This window comes from Chelon labrosus (assembly GCF_963514085.1).
Source record: "Chelon labrosus genome assembly, chromosome: 5".
In the NCBI taxonomy this organism is placed as follows: domain Eukaryota; kingdom Metazoa; phylum Chordata; class Actinopteri; order Mugiliformes; family Mugilidae; genus Chelon; species Chelon labrosus.
Window position 1 is genome coordinate 19,001,919 of NC_140341.1, and position 20,728 is coordinate 19,022,646.

Genomic DNA, 20,728 nt, shown 5'->3' on the forward strand with positions numbered 1-20,728 from the left:
GACCTCACTAAATGAACTCCACGCCGCTATTATCTTGAACACGTCCCTTTGAATTAATGATTAAATTACACAGAATGAGCAGCATGCATGTCACTGACAGTTGGTTTTCTATTACTCTACTACACCTACTAGTAAATTATCTGCCATGTAGAAATATAATTTCTACCAAAAACAGCGATTGATCTGGTTAGTGATGTTGGACTGCTATTATTTTGAACACAACTAACTGTATGTCATCTTGTGTACCTACATAAGGACTTAATTTACATTACACCAGTTTCAACTGTCAAACATACGGCCCGCGGGCCAAAAGCGGCCGACCAGAGGGTCTAATCTGACCCGCAGCATGAATTTGCGAAAAGTACATTAGACTGCAATTTTTCAATGAAAATAACTGCTATCATTAATTTGTCCACTGTTTAAGTAAGAACACAACACTGAGACCCAGGACTAAACAGCAGACAGTAATGCACCCAAATTGCACTTATTTTTCTTAAGAAATTTCATTTTTGTTTATTAAATTCTCGTTCTTCTTTGCACTAAAACAAATGGGTAACCAATGTCGTTACTTATAGGTTATTATGCTATTATGTTACTGGTCCGGTCTGCTTGATATCAAATTGGGCTGTATGTAACTAAAGTGAGTTTGACACCCCTGAACAAGAGAGTCGGACAGAAAGTATCACTCAAAGTAAACAATTTTATATTCAATGTAAATAGTTTATTTTATCATATTTGTTGAAAATCTCATTTCACCTAATTAACAAAAAAAAAAAAAGCTTGTTATTTTGTAATCAGCACAAACAGCCTAAAATACATTTCTGGTGAAATTTAAAAAAAAAAACAAAAAAACAAAAAAACATGCCAGTATTATCCAGTTTGAGAAATGACACGGTAACAGACAGTGAGGTTGGCAGAAAAAGAGCTGAATGCTTCAGTTGAGACAGTCAGATGAGTGTGTATCAATAAGCCACAAATCAGCCTGCTACAGGTCAACTACTACTACTAGCTTTAATGGTTAGTGTGGCTGGTGTTCGATACACACACAAGCAAACCGAGTGAACCGCCACCTCCTGCACAACAGTGAAACGTATGATTAAACACTACTGTAAGATTTCTGGCTGCATTTGGCTTAATTAAATATACAAAAAAACAAAAAACAAACTATAAGTTAAAATAACATTCAAGTTGTATAGCACAAGGCAATGAAAACTTTAGTTTTAAACAATATGTACATTATTAACCATCGTGTGATGTGAATTGAGTAAAAAAAAAAAAAAAAAAAAAGTTGGTAGCAAAATATCTGTACATTTAGGAAACAGTTTGTTTTAAATGTTTTTGTTTTTGCCTTTTTTCTTTTAGAATGAACATGGACACACTGGATGAAAACATGAGCTTAAAGGAATCTTTTCAGTGGTTAAATACTATACAATAAAATTACAGTAAAGTGAGTAGACACAGTAGCCTGGAATAGTGTTAACCGTAAGAACGTTCACAGAAACACAATGCTAAGTTATGCCCAGTTTTGACATGACTTCCAGTCGGGTTGAGGAACTTCCGTGCAGTTTGGTAGAAAATGTATTCACATAGCTTTACGTGCTTGCTCCCAAAAACCAGATGAATTGATGTGCAGCTACAGAAATGCACTTTTAAACAAAAGTCGTCTTTTATGGATTAGCTACAAATCCAGGCTTGTAGTAACCTGATGAAAGACGTCAGTATGAAGATGACTGCTATAAATACAATTCACATTTTCATTCCTTCTTTTTCTACCTTATACTTTAGTACAAATATAGAGATTTATTTTTTTCCGATCACGTTTTTCCTTTCCAGATCATCAGCCCTTTTAGAAAAACTCGAGAAGCCTCGTGAGATGTTAAAAAAAAAAAGAAAAAGAAAGAAAAAGTGCAAGTTGAGCACACGTCTGTATGCACAAGAGCACCGGAATGTACCGAGATACCACAGGTGTAATGTTCGTAACAGCTAAAGGGAACGCGTCCCATACATTCTACATTATCTTTTCACGTGGCTCTTAAGGCCACTGCATGTCCACTTTTACACACCTTAAGAATTAAAGCCAGGTCAAGGTTGTATTGCTTGGAAAGGGATTATTAAAAACAGTCGTCAGACAAACAGAAGACCACAAAAATAAGTTCAGGCACTTGGCTTGTCTTAGGGTTTTTAAATCAACCTTTCAGACTCTGTGTATTCAGTCCGCTACAGTCCTTCATAGTGAATCACTGCTACTGTAACACAAACATGGAATATTGTGTTCTTATGTAATATATATACATACTCAATTCCAAACACTCTTTCACTTGTCATCCTCTACTCTGCATCACACTTTCTGTCACTCCCTCTCTCTTCTCGACGCTCTCGCCACTTCCCACCTCCTCCAGCACATGCACCGCTCCCTCGTCACATGACCACTTCGCCATTGTTCACCGGCCGCAGGTTCTGATCGTCGAAGCGCCTCCTTACGCTCCTCCGCACGGCATCTGCTCGCCTGTAAGGCTGATTCCTCAAATCTGAGTGGGGGGAGGAGACGGGGTCGGATGGGGGTTGGGGCAGTGGATAAAAGAGACGTCAGTCAACTTGTCAGGGCATTTTGATGAGCCCACACTGTTCAGAAGTGCTGGCAGCCTGTCTTTCAAAGCAGAATGGTGTCTACATATACATAAAAAAAAATAAAATAGCCCTGCGGGTCAGCTGTCTCTGGTTATTACTACAGGCCAGACAGGCCACTGGGTTTTCACTTTTGAGCCTCTGCCAGAAATCTAGAAATCCTTCCATGCATCTTGTGAAACCAAGAAGCATGTTCTCATTAAAAAGGAGAAGAGAAAAGAAACTACTGAAAGGGGTACGGTATAAATCTTAGACAGTGTAATTTACTAAGAAGGAGCAACAATGAGGAGAAAACAGAGACAGGAAGGTCGATGATGAGTGGAACCTAAATTAAAAGACAGTAAGGGAGGTAATAAAGAGATGCTTGCCAGGTTTGGGACACATCCACCACTACAGGGGAGCTACTGGAGGAGTTCCTTACCCTCGAGTGGACATTGGGAAATTTAGTTATATTATTCTTCTTTAGGGCTAGATGAAAAGAAGACAAAATGAAGGTTAAAAATGGAGGTGGAGGCCAACCGGAGCATGTCAGCCTAACATGTTCACATTGCCAAGAGAGCGCTGCAAGAGCAAAGCAGAGTGGCAGTAGGCTGCATGTGGAAAGGCCAGAGGAAGGTATGGGCATGAGAGAGAGAGAGGACAGAGCTAAAGGATGTTAACTGGTTGAACTGGCAGAGGAGGACTGAAGCTTGTCTTTTTTTTTTCTGTTACTAGACTCAGACTGCTTTGCAAAGTGGCTACCAGCAGGACAGGAGGAGAGCCCCTTTCAAACTTCCAGTACAAAGTAAACTGAAAAAGAAAATAATAAAGAAGAAAAATAATAACCCAAACCAAAACAGAGCAGAATTGTTATCTTTAACAGCACCGTCACCAAAAACCAAACCCAAGGAACCCAAGAAACCAAACCCAAGCATGCGTGCGGGGAAACCCTGACTACTAATGGATTAATTACCACAAAACAGATTCAGTGACACAACCTGTTAGTAGCGCAACAACACAGACAGACTCCTGAAATGGAACGGGTTATTTATGTGCACACAGCATGCCTTAATAGTAGTGCTAAACCGCAGAAAAGTCATTTGGCAGAGAGGTGACTTGTCAGCAGGCAGCAGGAGATAGCACAGCATGCGGGCTTTAATGCGGTAGAGCTGGGGTGCATTGTGGGAAAGTGGCAGGGAGGAAGTAATCAGCATGCGAGAAACTGTCTGAACAATGGTAATGACGTGAATAATGAACACACAAACGTACTTTCTTAAAACATTGACTTAACACACAGAGAAAAAGCAAGTTATAATGCCACAGGCACTTACACATCATTAGTGACACCTGCAAGTACAGATGAGAACTGAAGATTGTATGTATGTGCGTTACAAGACGGACTGCAACAGGGTGCTGACCAAATTGCAGGCTGGACAAACGATGAAGTGCTATTCTTAACTCATCACTTGTTTTCCCTCTAGAGCCACTAGATGGCAGCATCAAGCCTTTCTGTTTAATTTCCTGTCAGTACATTAGATTTTCTCTGTGACATTATGGTTTGCCATGGTTGATAAAATAAAGATGATGAACGTGGGTGTCACACTCCATGCAGGTGGGCAGAGAAAGTTACCCCAAATACCATCTCATGCTCAAAAGGGTTGGAAAAACACATTAACAAACACACAAACACACAAACACACGCGTGTCCCCAGAAACCATGGCACATGCACGGGTCCCGAGCGCGACAGCTGACGGGTTAAAGGTGAAGGCGCGCGAAGGGGGCATGCAAGGAGGGAGGAGAGTAAAGAGGAGAACGTTTTTGTTCCAGCAACCTTTGAGAAGAGAGAGAGTTCTACAAGCTTAGTAATGGTACTCCTCATTGAGAGCGGGCTCGCAGAAGAACCGAGAGCCGCGCTTGGCTGTGCGGGCGGTAAAGGGCACGGTCTTCAGCACTGCATTGAGAACGACAGGGACAACAGCCAGGACAAAACAAGACAAACACAATGTAAGAAGAGCAGATTGCTACAGGAGGTTTAGCACTGGTTAGCGCTAAGCAAATACCCAACAACGGCATCGGGGCCCGGGAAAAAAATCTCTCTTTAAAACACTTTATTGAAGGGCCTGACTTCTTCTTTCTGATTTTGTTTGTAAGAATATATACATACACAAGTTTTACTGTTACGAATCAATATAAATTTAGTGTTGTAATACTGATGTGTTAATATGTAAGTAGCTAGTAACTACTATGTAATATACAATTATTATTATTATTATTATTTTCCTAGAGAAACTATTAACTACACATGTCAGATTAGAGGCTATATAATATGAAATGTAGTTAAGTAGAAGTATGACAGTAAATACTGAAGTACAAGTACCTCAAACCCGTATCTCTGTTTGCTCAGGTACTGTACTTGAGTAACTGTACTTCTTTACTTTCTACCAGTGCCCAAAAACTTTCATGTGCCCTCTATAACCGATTAGCATTGCAGGAGATAGTCATACCCCGGCCCTGTCTATGAACAGGCATTAAAAAGCAAAGACAAAGCAGATAAGCAGTACTCATCAGACACATTTGAGACGAATAGCACCAGATTAGCTGTCGGTGTTTTTTTTGTCCTTGTTAGATGTTTTGAGAACCAAATGAATCACCTGACAGCTGAATTTTGACAGAGCAAAAGTCACTGTGTTAGTTGGTTTAGAATCCCTTTGTTAATGACTGAATTCCTAGCAGAAGAGGACCTTCATGCAGAGCGCCACGTGTCGTGTGTGAATGTGCGTTTGAGGCGACTGGTCCGCAGCCCGGTCCAGGTGACGTTACCCGTGATGATGTCCTCGATCGCTCCGTCTTTGCCTTCGTAGACGTGCCGGCTGTCTTTCACCTGTTTCCTCCTGAGCTCCTGGATCAGCTCCTGCTGCTGCCGCTTGTTCTTGTGGGATGGGGACTGAGGAGGACACACGCAGACAAAGTATGTATAACTAGAGTATTATTCCATCAGCAGTCTTATCACAACCGTAATTTATTTTAGCTCAATTGAGCCTTCATTCTGGCGCTTGTGCATGTGTGAGTTAATTGAACTATTTAAGTCGTACAAGTCTGAGTTTATGTGATGAAGCTCAGCGGGGTGTCAGACTGTCGAACTAGATAGAAGCGCGCTCAGCAGGCAGTCACTGCTCTGCTAATCCTGTGATCAGGAGTCTGGAGGAAGAGAGGATGAAGCGGAAGGGGAGGAAGTGGAGCCGGCTTACCTTCTGGTCAATGTGATCCTCTGTTGCTACCATGCCCTAGAGCACTCTAGGGGGAGGGTATAGAGAGGGAGGGGGCAAGGAGGACAGAAAAAGAGAGTGGGGATGGAAGTGTGTGTTACCTTCTGGCCTTCCTCCATCATGGCCTCTTGTTCCAGAAGCTTCTCCATGAGAATTTGCTCCTGCCTCTTCTTCTGCTCGTTGTCCTCCTCCGCTTGCTGAGGACATGACACATCCACATCATGTTCACACGTCTACCAGGTAAAACCTCTGCAGAAAAGTGTCCCCTTGCCAAGTTATAAGAACCACCATGTGGTGCACTGAGACCCTGCTGCAGCATCATGAAAGGCCGCAAATGAAGTGAAACTGATGCGGTTTGGAGGAGTTAAGAAGAAGAAGCACTGCACTAAACGGAGTTGACACGCAGCAGCCGAGGGAGGAAAACAACTTAAAAGCACTTCCAACAAGTTTTGGATTGAATCCCACGTTCGTGTACGCCGTTCAAATGTGTGAAACATTTGCATATTTAACGAGAAACTCATAAATATAAAAACAGTGGAGTGCGATAACGGGTTTTCATTTTACTGTTTGTTAGTACATAAATGTAAAACATCATCATTTACAAACTCATTGGAGTTTACGTTAATTTTGTAAGAAAGCAGTGCACTGTAGTAAAACACCAGAGGGCATATACACTCAAGTGTGTGTGAGACCATTGTGCGACTCACCCTGTAAGCCTTTACAAATCGCACAAACACAGGGAAGAAGACAGATGGCGGTGTGGTTTTGGAGTTCTCCCCGAAGAACTTCACCGCCTCGTCAAAGGCGTCCTTTAAGAGAACAGAAAAAAAAAAAAAACTATTTAGACGATGCTCGGATTGCTCGTGATGACAGAGTGACTTGCGTTCATTTACCTGTGCAATCTTGGCGTCATCCTGCAGCTTTTTCAGCTTGCTCTCATTGTGTGCGATGAAGTCTTTGAGCATGGTGTTGTGGCCGTGCATGCTGTATTCTCTTTTGGTCAGCTCCATGCCTCTCTGCAGCTCCTTAACATCCAGCAGGACGTTGTCCAGCGACACTGCGAACACGGGCGAGTTTAAAGTAAAGATTCTCTGCGCACTTACGAAAAAGTACGAGAGGGATTTGTGTTGCGCCGTGCGGCTCACCTGCTGCAGCTTTCTCCACATAGTGCAGCTCGTTGTAGAAGAGAGAGACTTGTGTGTATTTCTCCTTCACCACGTTCGCTATGTAGTGTAACAATGTTATCTTTCGGTCCGTCGACTTGGTATCGAGTAGCTGCGGGGAAAGTAAAAGAAAAACAGATGTGCATGAACATTTGTGAGGAAAAAGCTTTAAAGTGGAGCTCTAGAGGAAAGAGAAATCAGCTCACCAAGTCTAAACTTTGCAGCTTGAATCCATACACTGCTCCTCTTTTGCTGCTGTTCATGTAGTTCCCAAGTGCCAGGATGATCTGCAGAATAGTTGGAAATTAAAATTGAAAAAGGAAACTAAGCACGCGTTCAATGTTATATCCAGTTCAGACACAAACAGTCGAGTTACCTCTAAAATCTTCTTCAGCTTCTGAGACGACTTGATGGACACAGACGCCGCGATGACAGCATGTAGTTGCTGCGGGGGCGAGCAAAGAGAGCGAAATTCAGTCACAACATCAGAAACCGCTACGGACGAGCGTGAAAGTGAAGGAGTCTTTATTCACCGGCGTGAGCATCTGCACGCTTTCAGTGAAGTTGCCGATGAAGGCCATGATGGTCATCTTCTGCATGAGCCGCTCGATCTTGCTGAACTGCATCATGAAGCGGTCCTCGTCCGTCAGGCTCTCGACAGGCTTGCGCTCCTTCTCGAACTGCCGCAGGACTTTAATCTCGTTCTCCGTGGGCTGGAAGCGCATCAGGCACTCCACATAGTCCACCGGGAGAGTCCGGAGGTCGAACCTGGGAGAGGAGGAGACACGAGTAACATACAGATTACATACAGTTTCATTATGTCTGTAGAAAACCAACTGATATAATGAAAGAAAAAATATTTAGAAAGCTATAAATATGACTTTAATTTAGAAAAAATACTAATGCTATACTAAAAATATAATGTCTCATTCAGGAGAAACTACTACATGCAGGAAAGTTATGCAAGAACACTAAAAGGATCATTGGCTTTTATTTAGAAGTCTTACAGCTGAATGGCTTTGCAGATCTCCTCGGGCATCTTGCCCACTTTCCTCAGCGTGATGGCCAGGTTCTTCGCCCTGTTGGAGTCCAGCAGAGTCACCTTGTTTGGCATCTTCTGGATGACCTTCTGCTTACTCATGGTAAGGTCGATGGGCGCGCCCTGGGCTTTCGTCTTAAACATCTCCTCAAACTCATCGACGTTCAGGTCCTAAGAGGCCAAAACGACAACCCGTTGATGTATTGCTATTGGGCAGAAAAAGCGACGGGGAGCAGATAACGGATGAGGATTACCTCGAGTATCCTCTCGTCATCGATCTCATTGAAGACGGTGCCATTGATCTGATTTGGCTTCAGGGCCACCCAGTTGAAGACGGGCATACGGAACTTTGTCTTGATGGGTTTCTTGATCTTAACAGCTGAAGAGGACAGAGACAAGTTAGCACAGCGTCCCTATCTAGTATCAGAGCGTGCACAAACACACAGACATACGTTCACACATGCAGGTGAAAGGGTATATGGGTGTCTGGGAGTGTTAACACATGGATATGACTCTCTGAGAGGCTATAAACACTATAGCTGTCATTCAACCTAACAGTGAGGAAACTTGATCGTACTTTTATTATTTAAAGAGGAGGAAAACTTCTAAGCCTCTGGCAGAGAACTGAGGCCAGAGGGTACGCTTGTGAGGATTTCCTGTCGGGCATGGTGAAAAACTATTTATTGGACCTGTTAAAGCTATTTGTAGCCACCGGTGCTGCTTCACTGAAGCCGAAAGTGGAGGTGCCACACGGACAAGGCGTCAACGGGGGCGGAAAGATAAGGCTATCATGGGAAAGCAAACAGCATTCCAGCGCCGCACAATTCCTTTAACTTTAATCATCCACGTGCCACGGCAGGTCATTGTGTCTCAGCATGCAGCCAGCTCTGCAGGATGTGGCAATGTTTCACTCAAAAACACACACACACACACACTCACAGCACGACAGCAAAGTGTGAAGGAAAACCATGCTAAGGTTTGAAATGTGGTATTTTCTTTGTTGTTTAAAACCGCTAATCTTACTGAAAACAGCAGAATGGTAAGAAACATGCTTTTATAGAACATGCGTTTATAAAAGAGGCTGGCGCTGATGTTAGTGAGAAGTGGCAAAGAGGAACAAGAAGACACAATATGTGTGAGAAATGATGATAACGACATAATAATTACACAACCATTCTCCTACGTTTTCAACTGGGAGACTGAAAATAATACCACTTTCAAACCACTTGGGGGAAAGAAAGGAAACGGTGGGAAGACAAAAAACAGAAAATGACAGGCAGAACCTACAGAAGAGTTTGATGGGTCCCTCTGGTTGGCAGAAAAAAGAAACAATTCAAAAGAGAAATCAATAAGAAATCGGCAGAGTTAGTGAGATTGATTACACATGCACATCACAAACACATGCTACAGTAAAGAATCTGTGCTCCATGAGGAAAGCTGTAACTGACTGGCAGTGGTTTGCTTTCTGACTTGTGCTTCAAGTTTCTCAAGGCGGTTATTTGACGAGAAATGCAGATTGCACATCCATATATACTGAGAAATATGCACCCGCATCTACCGTACAGTACAGGCTGATCTAGATACTGAACTGACTGAGTGAGTCACATGAAGGTTTGCCGTTGTGACGTATCAGATGGTAGGTTTGAAAGGCGAATATGCTAGTCAGCACTGTTGGGAACCCTTAGTATAAAATGTCTTAAACATGTAGACATATGTAAACACCAGATAATAATAGCATATTTATTCAGCTACTGTATTCTGTTTGGGCCCACCAACCACAATGTTAGTGGAAAGGGTCCATATACAGTATTTATATATATATATATATATGTATGACTTTCAGTAACTGTAAGAAGCCAATCAGTTGTTACTGTCTAACTCAAGCTTGCAGCAGCCTCTGGCCTATACCTCCGCTGAGTCCTGTCAAGCAGAATGCCTTTATTGTGAAGCTGCTGCAACACTGCAGTGTGTGGTGACATTCTGTGGAAATGCCGTGTTCATTTACTGCAGAATGCTGCAATCAGCATCAGACAACTGCTAAGATTTCAGAGATTGCTGCGCATGCAAACCGAACTTTTCCTTCTGCTGCAGCTTCACGCTAAAAGCATTTAACTCGGAACTACTTTCACTTTTGTTCTGAAGTAGTGACAACAAAAAAATAAAGCAAGGAAAGTGAAGAAAGACAGATATTGTTTGCATTTCCTGAAAGCGGAGAAGTTTGAAATATTTCAGCGAGTAGCAGAATAAGAAGGAGCAAGGACGAAAAGCTGCAGGCGCTGCACACCTCCGTTCGCGGCGTCGCGCTGCTCACACACTCATGCTGTGTGCAGCGTGGAATCATAATATTGCTCGCAGAGTAATGAAATCAGATCAATTATTGCCTTAATCCTTTATTAAAACAACAATAATCTGGTTTGTTGTAGAAAAGAAGTCTGACTTGTATTAAATTAACATCTGCCTTTGTAATATCAAAGCCATCTTTTCTTTGAGAAAATCAGTATATAAAATATCATTGTTTATGACGCTATAAACAATGAACCAGTGTTACTCTAACTTCCAGTTGTGTCTTTCTTTTTTTTCATTTTATGCCGGATAACTTCCCCACAGCCACACATGTGTCCTCTTAGGATGAATAAATCTGCATGTTACTAACAAAATAAAGAAGCTGCTACGTAGCATTAAGACACAAGTATGATTCTGTGTGATCCTTTTTTCCCCACTGTCTGAACGTACCTGCTAAGCCGGAGTTCATGATGACAGTGGGCGTCCCGCAGCCTGGCAGTGGGGGGGCAGCAGGAGGCGGCGGTGGAGGCAGAGGGCCTGATATTGCTGAGGCCAGTCCGGGGGGTGGAGGGGGAGGAGGAGGTGGTGGCGGAGGTGGCGGAGCCGCTGCTGGAATAATCGATGATGGTCCGTTCAGCACTGGGAGAGAGGTAAGAAAAAAACACATTCATTATTTGGGTCTAGTCTGTTATTCAGCTCAGTTTTTCTTGGACTAATATTAAACCTACATGTGCCATTCTCAGGCAGTGGAGGGGGCGGAGGAGGAGGCGGCGGTGGAGCGGCGGCACTCGCCGACACGCCCACATGGTTCGGACTGACAACTGCACCGTTTCCTCCAGCCGCGGCGCCAGGCAAACCCTGCGCACCGGAGGGAGGCGAGGGCAGGATTGAGATGTCTCCATCTCCCTTCTTGTGGATCTTGATGGTGCCTTGCTTCTCCAGCTCGTGGATCTTCTTCTCCAGGTTGCTCTGTCGCTGGATGGCCTCGTCCTTCTCCTTCAACATCTGCCGCAGTGAGTGCACCTGCGAGCTGGTGTCTTTGTAGACTTCCTGTGTAGGGATAAAAGTGACAGAAAGAGAAAGGTTGTAGAAGATATGAGAGGGAGCAACAGAAAAACTAATCTAAAAAAAAACATGAACGACTTCTCTTTAAAAGGGCAAGTTGAATGGGAGGTTTATATAACACCTACTTTGTAGTATTGAAATTTTACGGACTTCTTAATGCCACTGAAAGAAATATGCATCTTTAATCTATGCATAAATTGATCAGCAGAATATTTAATGTTGGATGCAAGCGTGTGGCCTTCCCCTACTTGCAGTGAAACCTAATAACCAGCTTTTTACAGATCAAAGAAAAGATGTCAGCGCTCAGAGAGTGATTCTGACCCTGATGGAATCCAGCTCCTTGTTTCTTTGCATCAGCTGCTTCTCCAGCTCCACAATCTTGGACATGGCCTCATTTTCCATGTCCTGCAGCTTCTCTGTCATCTAAGAGAAAAACAGCCGGAAGGAAAAGGTCAGCTAATTGAAATGAAAACTCCAACTCAATCTGTCAACAAAGGGATCCAGTGGGAAAGTTTTATATTTCTGAATTTAAAAAAAATAGTCTTAAAACTTTTAAATGTAGCTGAAAGCATGAAGTTGCAGTAACTCCCATAACGGGCGTAATTTTGCCGCGCCATCAACTTCCTGGCATTAATATGTAGCCTTTTGCAGAAAGGGAGGGAAAGAAGGGAAAAGAGGGGAAATTAGGCTAAGGAGTCTGTTTCCTAATGTCAGAGCAAATCAGCGCTCGAGGGCTCTCACATGTGACATGTTCTCCTCCAGCTCCTCCACCCGCTCCAGGGCAGCATTTTTGGTCTCCGCATCCTCCAGAAGGGCACCCACATCAAACACGTTATCCAAGTAGGCCTGGATCTGGACCTGCAGCTTATCGCTCTCTGTGTGCTTTAGTTTCTGGAAAAGAAAAACCACACACACAAAAAGATGACTGAAGAAAATCATTCAGTTTTTTCGGTTCACCGCATGAGGCTGAAATCTCAGACTCGGGGGCCAAGCATCGATCTCCAAACAGAGGCAGAAGACACAGAGCTACAGAACAGATATTTCAGATTTTTTTTTTCTATAATGGAAAAAGGCCGTTATCGACAGATTTTCAGTGGTTGCCATCTCAGGCGTGCCGTAATGACAACGTGTTCCGGACTGAGATGAATTCTCAGACTGCGAATGTTCAGAGCTATATCCGTCTGTTCATTTTTTCCCTTGCCGCACTGCATCTCAACTTACATCTAAGTAGTCGTCCAAACACAGCTTGGTGAAGTCGTACTGTAGGTGAACTCTGAAGTTCATGTCCTCCACTGAGTGTACGACGATGTTGATGAACTGCATGCATGCCACCTGGGGAATATAGACAGACAGACAGAATACAGTTAGAGAAATGCACAGCTGTATGTTGTATGAGTAGGTATTATCACAGCTTACAAATAAACCAAATATAATGCAAATGGCAAAGTGTTAACAGGCAGATTTACAACGCGCTTGTGTTTTTTTTGCGTGTTAATATTGCTTCTCCTAAAACTGATTCGTATAAATCCTCATTATTTTGCCAGCCTTGCCGTGCAGAGCAACTCATCTGGCAGATTAAAAGGATCAGAAAAGACAAATTAACAAAATTAGCCAGTTCAACCGCATCGGCTGCCTTATGGGAGCTCTCACAAACAGATCAAGGAGGATCTCCTCACACTGTCTAGTGCACACTCACACACACTCCGACAATGGCTTAATGAACTTCCCGCAAGAAGCTCAGCTGTCTCGACGTGACATGGCAGCTTTTGACAAAGTCTGTTTGCTTTAGTGCTGCTGTCAGACGACGGCCTACAGGGGGACCGGGAGCTAAACTTGCGACTGAAGCCCCATTCAAAGTCCCATTGAAGGCCGCCTATTCAAACGTGGCATCTGTTGGTTTTCACATCAATTAGACTGGACGCGTACGCATAAGTGCATCGGATGAAATCATGTATAAGCTGGCACTTTCTTCACAGTGCTTTTAAGTCCTCTCTGCCAGACTAATTAGCACCACTCAGGCAGGAAATAACAGACTTGGCAAGGTCTCTGCGCTCAGGGCCTCTTCAGATTGATGCACTGCACCACACATCTGCAGTTTGCGCTGTGATGAGGAGCCGCCTCAGATAGACCGATAGCCCAGTGTGTGTGTCATAGGGCTGGAAGGAAAATTAGTACGTTCACCGAGTTATTTTTGAGTTAAGACAAATATGAGGACGCGTGCGGCCGCTCTAAATAACCACCTGGGAACTCATCCACGTCATGTTTTTATTTCATCTTGCCGAGTTCAGAGAAAGCAATCTGTGGATTAGACAGGTCATACACCTGTCAAAACCACAGATCGCTTTCTAAATGGGAACACATTTTCACAAGCCATCTCTGAATGTTTTTAAGGGTTGCGCCGCAATCGATAGCCATTAGGAGTGTGCACAAGCTCACCATGAAGTCGATGTTGTTGTCCTCGTTCTTGAAATACTCCATTAGCCTCTCGAAACGCTGAGTCTCGACACATACCTGCAAAAAAAATATATATAAATAAATAAACAAACACACTTATTGAATGTATTCAAGGGGGAGGTGTGGAGACGAATGGAATTTAAGCTTTATAAGTGGCGCCAATCTGACATAAATTGTGCTAACTAGGACAAAAAGGTTCCTGATTTAGAGTTACACAAGAAAGAAAAAGCTCTCCCCTTGAGCTGAAGCCAGCTCACTGAACCTAAAACCATACATCATCCGCAGCATTTGGTGAAAGTAAAAATCGTCACAGCTTAGAACAATCTGAGAGAAAAAGAGAAGTTTTCAGAGTGATAATTGCTATGATAAATTATTCACGAACTGCTGCTGGATCGTTCTTTCATTTCCTACACATCTGTGATCAATATCACTTGCGGTTCGACTTCTACCACATATGACGTTTTAGGTTTTGCAAGTAAAGCGTACTTGAAGTGAAACTTGCGTGACGGAGGGATGAAAAAAAAAAGAGGAAAGAGACAGAGATGCTGTGCCGTTCAGACAGTTCATCTGGCGGGCAATGAGGGAGACAGAGCGTGATAAAGAATTGAGAAGGAAGGGAGGAAGAAAGAGGGGGGGGGTGGATGTGGATCCAAATATCTCGGCGTAATGCCTCGAGCCAAGTCATCCAACGGCATATCAAAGTCACTCAGCTAAACAGATCTAATAACATGGAAGCCTCACTTTGCAGCTCAAGAAGAAAAAAACAAGACAAAAAAAAAAACAACCACCAAAATCTGCCTCCATCATGCTAAAAAAAAATTGTCCTGACATGCTTCCAGCGGCTTATGCGATTAAAGCCATTTCTCAGCCTTCATCTCATTAGCTACGTTCTCCTCACTCTCCCACTAATGCCAGTGCCGCTGAGAGCAACACTCAATATTTCATTCGGCGGTGTAAATATTGCATTAACTGCAGTCGTCCCGTGTTTGTGGGCCGTATGCTACGAAATGGGGCTGTTGTTAGCGCCCACTTCATCACGGGCCTCCCACTCCTTTCTCCAGCAGCCACAACACCTCATCCAGACAGGCAAGGGTCAGCCGACGCTATCTGTTACATCTGAGCTTTGATGCAGCTGCCAAATCCAGCTAACCGTTTTCCCTCTGACGGCCAAGTGGGTCATCCCGCGTTATGCGGCTAAACCGGTGTCTGTGATCTAGTTCATTCCTAGATGCCACCCCCTTCCCCCTTGAAGCCACGAGGAATCCGCTGGTGTCACAACTGCCGGAGGAGTATTGCTCCCAGGCTGAGTCACAGTTTGAAAACGCACAGTCTGAGCTTAATGACATATTCGTCTCCTCGGAGCGCACTTGGCCTCTCGGCGCAGCCCGTACCTCCTTAAAGTTGTCGAACGCGGAGAGAATAATTTCGTGGCCTCCTCTCACGAGACAAACTGCCGCCAGGAGCTCCAAGACCAGAGCTTTGGTTCTGTGAAACAGGGAGAGAAGAATGGCAGGAATGGTTCGTAAATGACAAGCGCAGGCACGGCAAACCTGTACTTAAAAACAGAGCAAACAAAGTGGAACACAGTGTCATTTAAGAGCATGTCACCGCTGAAATATCCGTGTAGAATGAATGTTTTGTAATGTCTCAAGAGCTCCAGCTTTTTATTATTTTCACTGCATAAAAGGGCAAGTATAAAAAAACTAGTACATTAGGCCTGTGTGTGTCTGTGTGTGTGTGTTAAAACGCACAGGACAGAAAACATCCTGTCCATCCAGCCTCCAGTTCATTCACGCTGGATTTCTCTGCCCGGATGAGACGAAATGTGACAGGTGATGTGAAGTGGTTCCACGTCCACTTTTGAGGAAATCCTCAAACCCCGGGCCATGGAGCGAAAAACGCAACCACCACATTACCGCACACACATAAAGAGAGTCCCTCTGGTAGCTGTCTCAGTGAGCAGCTGCCACTGCAGCACAGAGAGCCAGCGGTGCCCTGACCCGCCTGTCAGGATGAATGTGCCTCCGAGCTACAAAGACACTCGCTCCAGATCAGACTGTGCAGGTGCACTGAAACTAATGCTGGTCCATTATGAAACTGGGTCCAAGTCGGTAGAATAGCTGGATCTCTCTTGGCAATCTCGTGTTGGAAGTTTTGTGTATTGACTATTTTTATTAGAAAAAAATATTTGAGTGTTTTTTTTTTGTTATAACTGATAATATTTTTACTTTTCATTTAAACTTACCTTGGGTTTTTATTGTTGAGGCTTAGTGCAATTTCATTCACAGCATGCGGGTGTGACATGACCATGTTGAAGCCATACTGGACGATGAAAAATAAATGAGAGGGAGAAAGACAGAGACAAATAAGTTAATTAACAGAGAAGTGGAGCCTCTGAATAAGCAGGAGGGCATTCCTGTACATAATAAATGAAACATGGAGAACCAGCAGCGGGGCAAATTGAATTTGGCTTCATTTAGATAAATGTGCTTTAGCCCAGAGGGACGCGCCGTCTGTGTGGGTGCTCCCCGCCGAGCGCAGAGGGCTGACCTGGTAGTTCATGATAGCACGCAGGCACATGATGCAGACGTGGACGTCGTCTTTCTTGCAGACCAGTCTGGAGTTTTTCAGCGTCCTCCGGCTGGGCAGTGTGCTGCAACTAGAAAAGGGAAGCGAAAGGATGAAAAGAAGTCAAGGATTAAGGAGATAAGGGCTGTTTTACTCGAGGAAACGTCTGAACACAAGAGTGCACAAGAACTGGATAAACAAGAAAACAGATGCCGTTTGTAAACGAGCCCCTGTTCACACACCATCTCCTTCACATAGGGAGGCTGTTAAACTGCCACGCCACCTCACATTAACACACACAAAGACCACATAATCTACAGCCACGCACGGGATGCCTTCTTTCAATTGTTTTAATTTAACGTCCCTCACAAAGATATCACTTACAGCCAGCACAATAGCGGCCAGTCATTTGCATGCGGTGCAGTGATTGTGCAGCTTTACGCAGACAAAAACAAGGCCTCTTCTCCTGCTGGAGCTCTCACAATTTAAAGATGCTGGAGCAGCAGTATTACCGAATAGTATGCAGAACCAGTCAGGGCAAAAGGAACGGTTTATTTTCAGACTTTCGTCACGAGGTTCCTTTCTGGGGAAAAATGTGTCTTCAGGCTACTGACAGACACGCCGATTCCTGTCAGCGCCCATGCCAGAAGGCGTGTGTGAGTCCTATGTGAATCACAACACAGTGTGTGTGTGTGTGGGCATGTGTGTTTGTCTGAAAAGGGCTAGCAGTTTAACACAAAGATTGGTAAGATTTCATCTTTAAATACACATTAAAATAAGAAAGAAAAACAGATTCCAGGTGCAATACTAGTTCCCTGACACAAATGCAGCCGATTTGTGATTCTCTGTCAGAACAGAACTGGAGCGCTAGCTTTACGCAGAACCAAAAATGAATCTTCTGTTCAGGGGTTTTCCTCTCCAGATTAATCAGCATCCAAACTGAGGTGCGGCAGGAGGAAATGAGTAAACAATGTTTCACAGACCACAGTGATGTTTTAACACGACCACTGTGATGAATAAATTATTATGTAATACGCCCCAAAAGGAACTGGATTGTGCTTGAGGTTTCTTCCCGTTAAAAGGTAATATTTCCTTGCCAACCTCGCCTTAGAGCTCGCTCTGTGTTCTCGAGACAATTTGGATTGCCACACCTGAAATAATTCACTTATACTTTAACACATTAGATACAGTAGAATGGATCCAAACTAGTTTAGAGAAAATTTCTAAAAAACAAAAATAATAAATAAATAAATAAAAATGAAAGGAAACTCATTATTTATCAATTCAGTTTGCCCTTGATTAATTATAGAAGAAGCAAAAAGTGAGATTCAACAGCCTGAATATCATGCTATGATGGTGGAGCACATAGCAGTTAAAATATAGAACATTCCCCTCCATGCTTTGTAGATGACCAGCTCACTAACTACGTTTAACAACGCGACGCGATCAGACAGGAAAGTAATGTGTTTTTTTTTCGTCAAATAACGCCAACTTGAATATTCCACGCAGAAAAAGTGCTCAAAAGGTCGGAGCAAAGAGCGAGGCTGCGTGCTGTTGACTTACTAAAATAAGGTCTGATTCATTTTCGTTGTGCAGGAAGAAGTTCAGACATCCAGGATTTAACTGTCACCAAAGAACAACATCAAACACTACAACTATAATTACAGACTATAAAACACAGGTCTGACCCAGCTACGTATTACTAGCTAATGCAACTCTGCAGACGTACCGTCTTATTTGAGAACACTGCGGACAGTTCAGCGTGCTTGGTTTCCTTCAAGATGGCAGTTTGAAGAAGACACGAAACTTAATTTGGCACTTACTAGTAGGCAGTTATTGAGTTTTCCTAGTGTAAAGCCAAGCTAAAACACACAGGCAAAAACAATTCTGTATAATGGAAAAATTATTGATATAAATTATTATAAAAACCACATGAAATGCTTCATAAATAAGTTGGCATTTCTTAATTAGAAGGAAAACTGATGACAAATCCAAAATACAGAAGAATTTTAGACGCTACATATTCTGTGTGTACTGGTTGTAGCCTAGCGTTGAGCTTTTACAGGGCTGTTGCAGAAACTAGGCTAGCTTCTGCACAGAATGGCATTTAGGGAGCCACACAAGCAGCACACAGACACAGAGGCAGGAACAATGAGTGCAGAAAACCCCATTTGCTCCAAGGAAAAGAGAACTCGGTCTCAAGCGCAGGAGGGGGGGGGGACTGGCAGTACAAATAATTCACATCCCCAGCACAGACAGCGGGACAAATAAACTGGGCAGCGCTAGCAGGGAGGTATAAAGTACAATGAGGCAGGGGGGATTGTGTACGGGAGTGTGTCTGCCCACAGCATTATGCGACTGTGTGCGTGACTCTGTCTTGGGAAGGAACGGGGATGCACAAAGCTCACTGCGAGCCAGCAGAGCGAAGCTGAGACCTGCCTGCTGTCGAAGAGTGGCAGACAATAGAGCAGATGACTATGGAGGGAGCACCGGGACAAAGCAGAAGAGACAGTCAACCTCACTGGTGCCGCGCTGACCACCAGTTACACATACTGTACATGCTGGACGGTGATGACACAAGAGACAGCAGATATGTGGGCGAGGTCAACGTAGGAGAACTAGGTCAGTCATGGCCCAATATTGATATCTGACAGGTGTATCAATATCGATTACGCCTCCACAAATAAAACTGGTAGAAATTTGCACAAATAACTGTAAGATATGGTTGGTAACTGTTGCTGGAGTATATTACAGTAGTTTAGGATTATCATGATTTTATAGATACCATAAATCCAGGATGCTAGGATGGCTGGTGTCCAATTCAAATTTGCACTGAATATTACAGATAAACTGCACCTTGAGCAAGACAGTGAAGCCCAGCCTAGAGGCTGCTAGTGCTTGGTGCGCTGGTGTGTAATTACATGTGTAATTGGGACTGTAAACCAGTCTTATCTATGACTGTTTAGCACTACTTGCAAACTTGGATTAGCATCTGAACTCCTGTTAATAACAGAAGACTGAAAACATTCTACTTTTCTATATTACATTTCCAAACTTCACATATAAGCAAATGCAGCATTGACATGTTATTTTATGCACTTAGCAAGAAACTCTCCTTTTGACAAAAAGAACCAGTAGAAAACAACTCAATCGATGACTGAAAATGGCTGATTATCATGAAAGGATCTCCTATTAAGAAGACATGTGCTTCTTTCAATCAATGGCGCTCTTTGTGAGCAATGTGTTCAAGTTAACCTCTCCAAACCAAAGGATTAGAGGTCACAGAAGTCAGTGCGAGTGCTGTACCGAGACATTAACGGAATGACAGGATTAGAGAAATAATGCACCAATGAATGGGATTTGGGCTTCAGAGCATATATTAGCATGGGCTTATGAATAAACTGCTGTGACGTTCTTTACGCACCGGATTTTGGAGCTAAAAGTGCCTGGTGGAGTTTATTAAAATCAAAACAACAACAACAAAAGAAATGATTTGTTCCATTGAAAGATATTTCATCTGTCACTTGAAAAACTGCCGTCAGTCATGTGTCATAATTACGTATCATGGGCTGGAAAAATAGCACTTTCCTCCTGCATGTGTTTTAAGCCATTTAAAGTCTTACAGACCTCATGACTACACAAAGGGGCGGCTGAGGCATCATATGAAATGTGTGACTTCTAAAAATAATCACACTGCTTCAGCCAAACACTAGGAACAAAGAACGGTTTAGGTTTACTGTAAAATAAAGAAAAAGAAAAACATCTTTCAAAGACACAATGTTTACACTTAATCTGAACCATTCAACGATCAATGAGTGTGTTAGTGTGTATGTGTTTTTTACCGTATCGTGGAATGTCGCCCAACTCTGGTGATACCGTTCCCAGTGATGGGAGACGGCAGGGTGCTTCCTCCATGCAGGTCCTCTATTGAGCGGCCCCAGGGCTTGGACTTATCCATCCCAGACTCTGGGTTGTTCTCCGCGCAGTCGCCATCAAAACTGTCATACATGGAGGTGAGGCATAAAACACAACCAACAATATGGTTACAATCTACACTTCCCTTCTTGAGTTATAGCAATGAATAACAAGAAGTGTTGTTTTGGCAGAAACTAATGCCACAGTAGAGTTGACCTTTTGTCATAACATAAAGTGTCGTAACCTTATTATTTTATCGTGTGTACATTAATAATTGGAATAGAAAATTACATATGTGCAAGTGGCAACCTCAAGGGCTAAAACTGTTGTTCCTGGCTACAGTCAATCCAGTCAATCCTCATAGAGCCAT

At 43.3% G+C, this 20,728-nt stretch overlaps 1 protein-coding gene across 3 annotated transcripts in view; it reads right to left on the bottom strand.

The window, feature by feature from the left end:
• Positions 1 to 85: 85 nt before the first annotated feature.
• Positions 86 to 20,728, bottom strand: part of fmnl2a (formin-like 2a) — a 47,727-nt gene continuing 27,084 nt past the window's right edge. The window contains exons 6-27 of one of the 3 annotated variants that reach the window (XM_084544884.1): positions 20,286 to 20,441; positions 16,426 to 16,534; positions 16,121 to 16,197; positions 15,267 to 15,360; positions 13,858 to 13,932; positions 12,643 to 12,753; positions 12,163 to 12,312; positions 11,743 to 11,844; positions 11,085 to 11,406; positions 10,807 to 10,995; positions 8,328 to 8,452; positions 8,042 to 8,244; positions 7,568 to 7,802; positions 7,411 to 7,479; positions 7,241 to 7,321; positions 7,017 to 7,146; positions 6,765 to 6,928; positions 6,579 to 6,680; positions 5,973 to 6,068; positions 5,426 to 5,549; positions 4,437 to 4,556; positions 2,405 to 2,528 (exon numbers count right to left, since the gene is read on the bottom strand). In XM_084544884.1, the coding sequence (XP_084401010.1) occupies positions 4,465 to 4,556; positions 5,426 to 5,549; positions 5,973 to 6,068; positions 6,579 to 6,680; positions 6,765 to 6,928; positions 7,017 to 7,146; positions 7,241 to 7,321; positions 7,411 to 7,479; positions 7,568 to 7,802; positions 8,042 to 8,244; positions 8,328 to 8,452; positions 10,807 to 10,995; positions 11,085 to 11,406; positions 11,743 to 11,844; positions 12,163 to 12,312; positions 12,643 to 12,753; positions 13,858 to 13,932; positions 15,267 to 15,360; positions 16,121 to 16,197; positions 16,426 to 16,534; positions 20,286 to 20,441 (2,806 nt within the window). In that variant the 3' untranslated portion in view covers positions 2,405 to 2,528; positions 4,437 to 4,464. Of the gene's footprint in view, positions 3,094 to 4,436; positions 4,557 to 5,425; positions 5,550 to 5,972; positions 6,069 to 6,578; positions 6,681 to 6,764; positions 6,929 to 7,016; positions 7,147 to 7,240; positions 7,322 to 7,410; positions 7,480 to 7,567; positions 7,803 to 8,041; positions 8,245 to 8,327; positions 8,453 to 10,806; positions 10,996 to 11,084; positions 11,407 to 11,742; positions 11,845 to 12,162; positions 12,313 to 12,642; positions 12,754 to 13,857; positions 13,933 to 15,266; positions 15,361 to 16,120; positions 16,198 to 16,425; positions 16,535 to 20,285; positions 20,442 to 20,728 lie in introns of all 3 variants that reach the window. The other 2 variants (XM_084544882.1, XM_084544883.1) reach the window with 2 other exon arrangements.